The sequence below is a fragment of the Typopeltis vanoorti genome, chromosome 7 (assembly GCF_054136105.1).
Source record: "Typopeltis vanoorti isolate ZY-2024b chromosome 7, IOZ_Tvanoo_1.0, whole genome shotgun sequence".
Taxonomy (NCBI): domain Eukaryota; kingdom Metazoa; phylum Arthropoda; class Arachnida; order Uropygi; family Thelyphonidae; genus Typopeltis; species Typopeltis vanoorti.
In genome coordinates this window covers 37172285-37184337 of record NC_143555.1, presented here as the reverse complement: position 1 = coordinate 37184337, position 12053 = coordinate 37172285, and the positions used below count along the sequence as shown (strand labels likewise).

General features: G+C 33.2%; 1 protein-coding gene across 2 annotated transcripts in view; it reads left to right on the top strand.

Annotated features, from left to right (window-relative positions):
• LOC150104592 (ADP-ribose glycohydrolase MACROD1-like) overlaps nt 1-12053 on the top strand; it is a 123042-nt gene that overhangs the window by 35443 nt on the left and 75546 nt on the right. For both annotated transcript variants that reach the window (XM_090395802.1, XM_090395800.1), the window contains exons 2-3: nt 3105-3151; nt 3248-3373. In XM_090395802.1, coding sequence (XP_090251928.1) covers nt 3118-3151; nt 3248-3373 — 160 coding nt within the window. In that variant the 5' untranslated portion in view covers nt 3105-3117. The remainder of the gene's footprint in view (nt 1-3104; nt 3152-3247; nt 3374-12053) is intronic.

The following is a 12053-nucleotide window of genomic DNA, read 5'->3' as shown; positions in this document are numbered from 1 at the left end:
TAGCTGTTGTTGTTATTCATGTCCAAGTTTCTGGAACATAAAACTGCATGGCCACTGGAATGTAAATAAATAATTTATTAGCTTACATTAATTATTTACAGCTGATGTTTTGGTTGTAATATTGCTTAAAGATAGCATTATCAGAAGCAATTTAACAATACACAATCAGTGAAGACAAACTAAACAACAAATCCCAATTAATCCTTCCTAAAAATACTGTACCCTTGATACTCGATACCAGTTAGTAAGTCTGATTCTGATAGCCAGATCTCACTAATGCCTACAATCTCAGGTCGCAATGTATTGACTAAGGCAACAAACTCTATCCCTTTGTTTCTGATACTCTTAGCATTCATGTACAGACATAATAATCTATCTGTTTGTTCTTTTGTATTGTCTTGTCTGCAGTCTACCTGACACAGTTGAACAACTTTCAGATCTCTGTTCTCTAATGTCTTGCACATCTTTGAACACATTTGATTGGTCCGAACTGGACGAATGCAAACCTGAAATCGTTCTCTCCTCGTCAACATTTCCATGACAAAGCCCATTCGCATCATTAACATAGTTATATAACATTGTCACTCTTATACTAACATTCACACCATTCCTCCCTTTATAATTTTGCTTTTATAATTTATGATAGTAAAATATATCATCACTTTCCTAATATGTGTCCTCAAAGGGCTACTTTAAATCAGATCTAAGTGATAATCAGTAGACCTAGATCTTGGTCTTCCTCTGGATCTTTTTTCCTGCCATCTTGGTATTAAACACCTGTTTTGTTAACCTTTCCTCTCCCATTCTGTTTAAATGGTTATATCTCATTTCTGAATACTGACAATACCAAACTCCTTCCTAATATCTTCATTTTTAATGAAGATATTGCTATTCTGCAATAAATTAAGATGCCAAGAAATTATATTCTTGGTTCCATCCTCTATCCAAGTGTAAGCAAACAAAGTATGCATGTGAAGTAACTTCATGGCTGGGCTACTTGTATATTGAGGCTAATGACATCACATCAGTTTCCTTAGTATCCTCCCTAATGCAAGACACATATCCCTTATAGATGTATAATGCTATGCATTATGGAAAGGACCACTACCCACACTTGTTTTGACCTTTATTGATGTCTCATCAGTGGGAGCCAGACCCAGAAGAGATACCAAGGTTGAAGTAATGCACAAGTCATATATTTTCCATATGCAAGTCAAAAGGTATCACACCTTATTACTTCTCCATTATACACAACTTACCATCTCCTCTACTTAATCCTCCAAATTTCAAAATTGTATACTGCTAGTTTAGTGTTTTGGCTAATTTTTCTCATATTCCACATAAATTTATTCAACTGGCTCCCCACATGCCAGCTGCACTTATTATTACGTGACACCTCCAAGGAGCCATCACAGGATGGCACCCTCCTACTCCACTATACACAACTCAGCATTTCCTCTACTTAATCCTCCAACTACTACTACCATTAGCAGTATTTTTTGTATATAAATTGCATGTGTTTCTGTTGTCTATTTCCATTTTTACTTTTCCATCTTCACTAAAAACCATGTCTAAACAGTTATAATATTTTACTTATTCTGTAGGTTTTCCATTACGAATGCAGTTGAAGTTTTCTATATTCCTGCTTGTTTTCCTAGTTTTGATCCTTTTATTGCTGATTTTCATGACAAATTTATTACAGCAGTTATTCAGTTTAGAGAATCCTGGAGATTTGAACTGGATTTGTTTAGGAGTACATCATCTGCATAAAGAAATGTGATGTAACTTTGATAACTCTGATTCTAATAGCAGGTTTAATACCATTTTCTTTCATAATGTGATTCATATAGATGACGAATAATAGGGAAGATAGTGTGCATGATTGTCTTACATTTGATTTTACATCAAACCATCTTCATGTAACTGGTGGCTTACAACTTATGTATAGATTATGTATTGCTCTTTATAATATTCCATTTGCCTCATATAATTGTAGAGGTTTGAAAAACTTTTCCTGGGACACCTTGTTGTATGCTTTTTCCAGAGCTTCAAAACTTAAATACAGATCTTTGTTATATTCCCATGAATTCTCAGCTGTTTGTTGTAAAGTGAATATTTGATCTTGACAACCTCTATGTGGCCTCAGCTTGTTCTCCAAGTTTCTCTTCAGCAATTTTTCTGTGCCTCTTCTCAGTATGCTTGCATAAATCTTATCTGTAATTTAGTAGAGAAATTCCTCTGTAATTCTCATGGTTTTATTCCCATTTTTATAAATGGGAACTATAACAATTCTACTTCAGTCATCTGGAATTTGACCTTCTGACTAACTTGATTTATGTAGTGACTCCATATTTAAAAACAGAAAATGTTACATGGATTAGCTATTTATTCTGCAAATGACAAGAATTGCACAGCTTACCATAGTTAATTTTTTTTAGCATGTATAAAAAACATCCCTAGTACAATGTGAGAACAGTTGGAACTGTGCTACTCTGCAATATTGACATGATTGATATATTTTCATTGTTGATTCTTCGTTACGTAACTTATGTCTTATTTAATTTTTGAATTTACACTAAAGATACCTTTGACACTTGGGCAAAATTTTTATGCAAATTAAACTTGTAAATGTTCTGTTGTATTAATTTTTGTTTATTTATATCAGACTAAGTCACTGATAACAGCTCTAGAAAAGCCCATTAAGAAGGCAATGAGGAATTAAAGATACCAAGAAATTATATATTTGGTTTTTCTTGGTATCTTTAATTTATAGTATATAAATTAAATATTTAAATTTAAAAAAAGGGAAATATTCCTCACTGCTGGAAGTTTTTCCACTTGGTAAGTGGGAAAAACTTCCAGCAGCGAGGAATATTTCCCAGCTGCACCGTCTTTACAGTTTAAAATTATCTTCAACTTAAAATCTGTCATTTCTGCTAAATTTTTACTTTAGGCAATAAGTTATTAAACAGTTTGCTGTGCACTTTATAAATGTTAAGTATCTTTCAACAAGTATTAAAAAGAGCACATATATATATATATATATATATTTATTTTCAATTTTAAAAAGGCATGAAATGTATTATTTGCATTATCTACTTTAGGAAACAACCAATAATGTCACAGTGTGCTGATTTTCAGTCAGAAAAAGGTAATATTTATTTATTTATATAACAAGTGCAAGAATTTGATTTTGCAGTATTTCTTAATGCTCTCAAGAAGATAACAGTTTAATCTTCTCTTTTAGCGAAATATCTTAACATGTCTGTCGAAGAGAAACGGGCATCTTATCCATGTGGCAATAAATACACAACTTTGTTCGACATTCCTACTTGGAATGAGTATTTTAAATTAAAAAGTCTTTCACCCAGTGGTAAGTGTTTCTTACCTAATATGATCTTATTAAGGATTGGTAATAATCATTTAAGACACTTCTGAATTTGTTGATATATTTCTTTAGAAATATAATATCTGTACCAAACACATCAGGAATTCATTTATACTTTTTAGTTAAGCATACTAAAAACAAGTTTTGATTACTTTTATTTAATTACTATTTGATTAAATAAAAATCGACATTTCATACCATATTTCTTCATTCATTATACTGAAAAATCAATCAGCAAACTACCCATTTCTAATCCTCGATAGTCAAGGAGGAGAAACACTTCTTTTTCTCATAAATTATTGAAATGCTTTTTATCTCTAGGGTGTTTTCTTTCAAGTGTCATTCAGGTTGTTCTAAATTAGTGAAATTCGTGGATATCAGTCATCCACTAAATGGTGGGGAAAAAAAACTTGATTACAATAGATATTATTAGGAATACTAGATGTGAGAACAGTATTTGTTTGTGGAGAGAGATTTTTGATCTATACAGGATAGTTTAGAAGGAAAGTAATGCTTGGAACAGATGAATGAGTAAACATTTTTTCTTGATTGCTGAGAAGGGAGTGTACATGACATGATTATGAAAAAGACTGGAGGTTAAAATTATCCCAAGAAGAGGAATTTCACTTGTTTAGAGATTTTGGAACAAAGTAGGAATAAGTATCAGCTTTTTGTGAGAAATTAGATGAGATTTCGTTTTACTATTATTAGAAGTCAATGGGATCAGATCCTTATTGAACAGTTGTTTGGAAATCATTATTTAAGAAGATGAAAGTAGTTTTATTGGTTGGTATAGACAGATTTCTCAAATGAGAAAGAAAATTAAGCACACCATTAAAAACAAAACAGAGGGTATGGATGAACTTTGAATGGGTGTACTCCAGATTAGTTGCAGAGGTTGAAGAAATTGACAGCTCTAGACATTACCAAGTCAAAGCATGCATGCACAGATTTTGATTTTAAATTCAGTGATGGTATTTAAATTCAGACTGTTTATAAAGGTCTTTAGCTGGTAGATAGATTTTATGGATGTCTCGTGTATTTTTAGAGGCTTGAAGAAATACAAAGACATGATCCCCTCAGGATTCCTTTTGTATCTTGTCCTTACGCTACCCACAATGCTAATAACATGCTGTATGTTTATGACCATTAGTGGATAGTCTCAATATTAAAGAAATAAATAAATGAAAACTTTTGTGTGTTATTGTTGCAAACAAGCAGTTGAAAAAAGAAACTGGAGAAGTTTGATGAATTCAGCACACTTGTGAGAGTAGTGATTAAAGAGAACTTGGAATATCACTGTTTGAAATTTTATATTGTAGGCAAAAAGTTTGAGAATTGGTAAAAAATATGTAAAGTTTCATAAAGATTAATTATGCATAAACAAATACCTGATATCAGTAAAGAGTAAATCAAAGCTCATTTTTAATCAATCACCAACATAAGCAAAATGCAAGCAGTTATACATTATGGAGCAGATTACTTAGGAAAGTTCCTGGAAAATAGTATGAGAAATAGGTTCCAGAAATAGGTTGCCAACCTGGTTGGCCAAGTGGTTATCATATCTGCTCTCCAGCCAAAAGGCTGCAGATTCAAATCCTGCTATGGGCATGGATGTTTGTGATTGTCTGTGAAAATACTAGTGGTGGTGTTGGACAGTAAATGGCGTTGGTGTAGATGATGTGGTTCGCTGTACTTGGTGGATTGAGTTGGAGGAGAGACGGAGAGTTGTAGAATAGGTGACCTCCCTCGATGAGCCGTTGAACTCCTTGGAGGTATCACATAATAATAATAACAATAATTCTTTGTAATCTATCTTTCTCTCATTTGCAGTATCTACTAGTCAGGGTGAAACTACCAGTGAGGCAAGGCACAGGTGGGCTATTAGAACATGTGGACCATCTAGATGTCGAGGAAAAATAAGAATTTATATATATTGTACTTTAATCAGTTTGACATCACCATTAATTATGTTATTTAATACATCATAAAAGTAAATTTCATACTGTGCGATATCAGTGTCCATGCTAAGGCCCCATGACATTCTGTCTTCATCAGTGAAACTATGTTTTTTTTTTTTTTTTTTTTTTTTTTTGTGGTTTTTTAAACTTTTCTTTTTGTGGGATTTTTTATAAACACAATGACACAAGTATTTATTTGGTTATCTGTCATTATTAAAATACTGCTGGAAACTTACAGACCTGGAATATGAAGAGATAAAGGACTTGTGAATATAATTCTCACACAGAGGGTGCTCAGACAGTTTTTTTTTTTTTTTTTTTTTTTTTTTTTTTTTTTTTTTTTGCATGCAGTCTACACAGGACTGAACCTGATGGTAATTCATATGGAGGCTTCTCCTGTCAGGTGGGAAATAATTCTTCTCTGACAGGTCATACTCAGACTCTCTAGCAGTGTATAGGGAGTGCTGTTAAGATGACACTTGGACTGGAGTCTGAGCACCCTCTGTGTGAGAATTATATTCACAAGTCCTTTATCTCTTCATATTCCAGGTCTGTAAGTTTCCAGCAGTATTTTAATGATGACAGATAACCAAATAAATACTTGTGTCATTGTGTTTATAAAAAATCCCACAAAAAGAAAAGTTTAAAAAACCACAAAATTATCAAAAATGAAATTTAAAAAATTTCAAAAAATAACAAAAATGTAGCTCCTTTTTATTTTTATTTCTGTACAAAAATGTACAAAAATAAAAAAATGTAATCAAAACCCAATTTTTTTTGTTTAATTTATTTTTTTAAACCAAACCCAAATAAGTATCTTCTACTACTAGTTAACATCAGTATTTCAACTACATCATTCATGATGCCTTCTGTAAGATCAGAACATGTGCTTTAGTCAAATAATCTGCCATACTGACCTATTTGATTATTTATCTCTTAAAGTTGATTTGATATAGTCTGGATACTCAAGTGATGTGATTATCTTCTTTGGAGATTTTAATTTTCATAACTGAAACTGGGCTACCCTTTCAAGCTGGAAGAGAAGTGAAATTCTTTATTGTCATTCATGATCTAACACAAATTGTTCATATGCCAACCAGAATACCAAATAATCCTCCATTCTCTCACCTTTTCCTCACTACCTCTCCTTTCAAATATGCTGTAGATGTTTACTCTCCTCTTGGTAACTCCATCCATAACCTTATCAGTTTCTTTTCTATGAATTGATTTTCTCCAACCCAATGTCACACTGATATCTTATGCCAGTTATGATGCCCTCCTTACTGGATTTGTACACCTCTTCTGTGGTCCAATTGCTGTTTCTGCTCTCCTGGTCCAAACATATGCTTCAATCAAATAACTGAAGTAATCCTTCTGGAATGAGGGCTTTCATTCTCCACTCTAAACTCTCCAGTCACTATCCAACCAATGGATCTTTAACAAATGTGTTAAAGAAGTACAAGATAAAATTTCAACATATATTCTGCAGCTTTGCACTCAGCCTACCCTACAACCAAAAACAAGTAAATCACCAAAAAATCCAAAGCAGAATTCTCAAGAGCCAAATGCAAAAGTTTTCTTCCTGCTTAAATAATCAAGCTTTACGAGCATTAAGCATTAACTTCTGTTTTTACTTCATGACTTATTTTTAACAGTATTCTTCTTCTTATTGTGCTATCTTCTATCGAAGGTCAGCGACCATCTTGGCGAACAAACTGCGATCTTGTGTTAATCTGAGCAGTTGTGCACTGCTCTCTCCTGTCCACGTCTTGATGTTGTCAAACCATAATATTCTTTTTCTTCCTCTAGTTCCTTTGCCATCAATTCTTCCTACCAAAATAGTTTGTAGAAGTTGGTATTTGCTGTTTCTCATGATGTGTCCAAGATATGATGTTTTTCGTTTCTTGATTACTTGTACAAGATGTTTAGCTTTGCCAATGGATTTTAAGACATCTTCATTGGTAATTTTTTCTGTCCATGATATCTTTAGCATTCTTCTGTATAGCCACATCTCAAAGGCTTCGATTTTCTTGATGGTTGTCGCCTTCAATGTCCATGTTTCAACTCCATAGAGCAGAATAGACCACACGTAGCATTTCAGCATTCGGCATCTGACTTCCATGTTTAGGTCTTTATTGCAGAATAGTGTTCTCATTTTCATGAAGGACTGCCGTGCAACTTCAATCCTTGTCTTTATATCTATTTCTGGATCCCACCGTTCATTAAGCCAGCAACCAAGATATTTATATCTTGACACTTGATCAATATTTTTCCCATTGAGTGTCAGTTTCATTGATGAGGCTGGATGTTTGCTGATGATCATGTATTTTGTCTTGTTGATGTTTATATTTATTCCCATTCTTTGGCTTTCTATGTATACTCTGTCAACGAGTTTTTGGAGATCCATAATGTTATCTGCAATTAGCACAGTGTCATCTGCATATCGTAGGTTGTTAACAATCTTTCCATTTATTGCGATTCCCTCTGGACATTCTTCCAATGCTTTTTTAAAGATTACCTCTGCATATATGTTGAACAGGAGTGGTGAGAGCACACATCCTTGTCTCACTCCTCTTTTGATGTTAATATCACTGGTGGTAATGTTGTCTAATTGAACGGTAGCTGACTAATTCCAATACAGATTTGTTATTAGTCTTATGTCTTGTTCGTCTAGCCTTATTTGTTGAAGGATTTCTATTAAGTTGGTGTGTCTGACTTTGTCGAATGCTTTTTCAAAATCTATGAAACACATAAAGACAGATTTCTGTTTTTCTATGCATTTTTGTATCAATATTTGGGTACAGAAAAGGGCCTCTCTAGTACCAAAACCATTCCGAAAGCCGAATTGTGTTTCACTTAGAGTTTCTTCACTTTTTCTATAAATGCGATTCTGAATTATTTTCAAAAATATTTTTAATGTTTGGCTCATTAGACTAATAAGTCTGAAGTCACCACAGGAATTCGCTTTGGGTTTCTTTGGGATAGTGATAAATGTAGATTTGAGCCAATCTGATGGAAATTCATCACTTTCATATATTTTATTAAATAGTTTTTCAAGAAGTTTGATGTTATCTGGTTCGATTAATTTTAAAAATTCTGTTTGAACACCATCTGGTCTACTGGCTTTTCCTGTTTTACTTGTTTGTATAACATTCTCTATTTCGCATTTCATGATTGCTGGTCCTTGAATGTTATCTTTTATATATATAGGCTTCTGTCTAGTATCATTGAAAAGTTCTGTTACATATTTTATCCAAATCTGCGCTTTATTCTCTTCTTCTAGAACTATTTTTCCATTTTCGTCTCTTAGAGACACTATTTGCTTTTTCCTCAGTTTTCCGGAAATTTCGTTGATTTTCTTATACAGATTGAAATTATCATGTTGTTTCTGAAGCAGTTCAATTTCAGTACATAAATTTTTCATCCAATTTTCCTTGGCTTCTTTTGTTTTTTTCTTGATGATGTTATGTGTTTCTGTATACCTGGATAGGTCTTTGTTTTTATACATTCTTCTTGTATCAGTAAGAGAAAGAATCTCATCTGTCATCCATTCCTGTTGTTTTATATTATTCACATAACCTACTTCTTCAATACTTGTTGTTACGATGGCATTCTTTAAGCTATTCCAAAGAGATTCCACACTTTTATTTTCTTCTATGTTAATCTGTTGTAATCGCAGGTTAAGCTGTGTCTTGGCATTTTTTATTTATGTTTGGGTTTTTCAGTTTTTCTACATCAATTTTCTTTTTCTTCTTTTGTGATTTTTTAGCTGATTTTAATCTAAGACGTATTTCTGCAACTATGGGATTGTGGTCTGATGAGATATCTGCTCCAGGATAAGTCTTTGCACTCTTTATACTACTGTGGAATCTTTTATTTATCAGTATATAATCAATTTGATTTCTGACAATATTATGTTGGTTATCTTGAGGCGATTTCCAAGTGTACAGTCTTCTGGGTGGAAGTTTAAACCAGGTATTTGCTATTGTTAGATCTTCTTCCTGACAGAATTGGACTAGGCGATCTCCTCTGTCATTTCTGGTGCCTAAGCCATGTTCGCCAACAATTTCTCCATCACCCCCTCTTCCCACTTTCGCATTGAAGTCACCCATCACTATGTTTATATCATGTTTCTTTGTTAGGTTTTTAATCTCTTTTAGGTGTTCATAAAACTCTTCAACATCTTCTTCACTTTTGTCAGCTGTGGGTGCATAAGCTTGGATGATATTTATGTTAACTGGGTTTCCCTTAAGTTGTAACAGCATTATCCTTTCAGAAAATGGAATCCAATTTAGTACTGATTTATTGATTTCTTCATCTACTATTACAGCTACACCATGTCGATGTTTGTTCTCATCATTCCCAGAGTAATACATTGTCATATTATCTTGTTGACACTTTCCAGATCCTGGCCATCTTGTCTCGCAAATTCCCAAAATCCGGATGCCCAGCCTCTTCATTTCTCTTGTGGCATTTCTTAATTTGCCAGCTTCATACAGAGTTCTGACATTCCAAGTTGCAATTTTAAAAACACCAAATGAACTATTATGAAAAGATGCTTTATTAACTTGCTTATATTTTGCTGAATTTCAAATCAGCATCATGCTGTGTTGTACCCTGTTATGCTGATTTGCTGAATTTCAAATCAGCATCATAGTGCACAACACAGTATGTATACGCAACAGTAAGTGAAACAGTACAGTTGTACTGGACAAAAGATCTAAAGTCCTATTTTTTGGTACCCTCTAATGTTGTAAAACCAAGTATAAAATTTCTTGGTATCTTTAACGTGTATGTATATATATATATATATATATATATATGACAGAATGATCATTGACTCGGTTAACATGCATAGTTTTATGAAAAAAAAATTGAATGACTAGAACCGAGATTTAATTAGAAAGGTTTTAATATAAACACACTACTAGTTTCGGCCTGTAACATTTCTTTTATAATGTCACCTGAAGAAGGCTGTTACAGGCCGAAACTAGTAGTGTGTTTATATTAAAACCTTTTTAATTAAATCTCGGTTCTAGTCATTCAATTTTTTTCATAAAACTATATATATATATATATATATATATATATATAGATAGAGACTTCCATTATGTCTCAAAGGAAAAAAGTCTGCAAATTATTGAAAAAAGTGATTCAAGTTAAACCAAACTGCATTTATGGATTACCAAAAATCCACAAATCTAATATCCCCCTACACCCTATAGTCATAACATAGTTAGTCCCGCTTATAAACTTGCCCAACAGTTAGCCAAATCTCTTGTCCCCCTTACTGGCAACTCTTCTACAATACGTTTTATAAAAAATTCAGTCCATTTCAAATCATTAGTTAAAAATCATATCCTTAAAAATGCAGACATAATGTTTTTATGTCACCTCTTTATTTACCAGTGTGCCACTCTTAATTTGATCTAGTCTAAATTTCTCCCTGATATCTTTGAATTATTCAAATTTTCTATTTATGCAGGTTACTTTACATGGGGAGGAAAAATCTACAAACAGATTAATGGTACTGCTATGGGTTCCCTCTCTCCTCCCCCTTTAGCAAATTTCTACATGGAACACTTTGAAAACAAAGGACTTACCACAGCTACATACAAGCCCCTAGTGTGGTCACGCTATGTTGGTGATGTGTTCGCCATTTAGCCCGATGGACAAGACACTTGGATGCGTTTGTCACCTACCTAACCAGCCAACACCTCAAAACTTAATGGCAAGTCAGGACTGGCAGACCACGCTTTGGACACCCCTTCACACATGGTTAGATGGAAGAAAACTAATGTGCTATTTAGAAGTCATTACAGATTCGAAAGATTATTTTTTGAGTTAGCCATGGCTATGAAGAATCTTCCGAACCAGAACAAATGTGGTCGTATTAATTTGCCAAAAATTTAAGAGACTGTTATCTGAAGAGCAACTCCCACGTAGCTTTTTTTTTTTTTTTTTTTTTTTTTTACAACATTAGAGAATGCTAAAATAGGACATTAGATCTTTTGTCCACTACAATTGTATTATTTCACTTATTCACTTGCATATACATGCTGTGTTGTTCTCTGATGATGCTGATTTGAAATTCAGTGAAGCAAGTTAATAAAACATCTTTTTATAAAATAGTTCATTTGGTTGTTAATATCATTAAAAATAAATCATGAATAACCGGCAACACCTAAGTTTATCTGTTAGATATTCTGCTTTTACTTGTTTCCATCTTTAATGTGCACATTCTGATGTTTTCCACTTGTTTCCACCTCTGATGGTGCTGTGGTAACATCACCCAAAGAAAAGATCGCTTTACACCAATCTCTTCCTCCAACTGATATATATATATATATATATATCCAAAGCACATCACTTCCTGCTCTACCAAAAACTGCCTTCTCTGATCTTTAATCAGAAGTACATCACAAAATCACAGTAGTCTTGATACTAATAAATCTCCTATTCCTGATGGTATCCTGCCATTTGTGCTTCCGAATTAGCGCCCATCCTGTATTGCTTCTGCTAGTTTTGACTCTTTTTCATTGCTGTTTCTTGTCAATCAATGTATAAAATCTAATTCTAGAAGAAAATAACCAGTTTAACTCTTAATTGAAGTATTAACTATTCATGTATATATTCTTGCCAGCAAAGGTTGGTCGATTGGTAGAGCCTCTGCTACTAATGGCTCGTAAAAAGTTAAGCAAGTT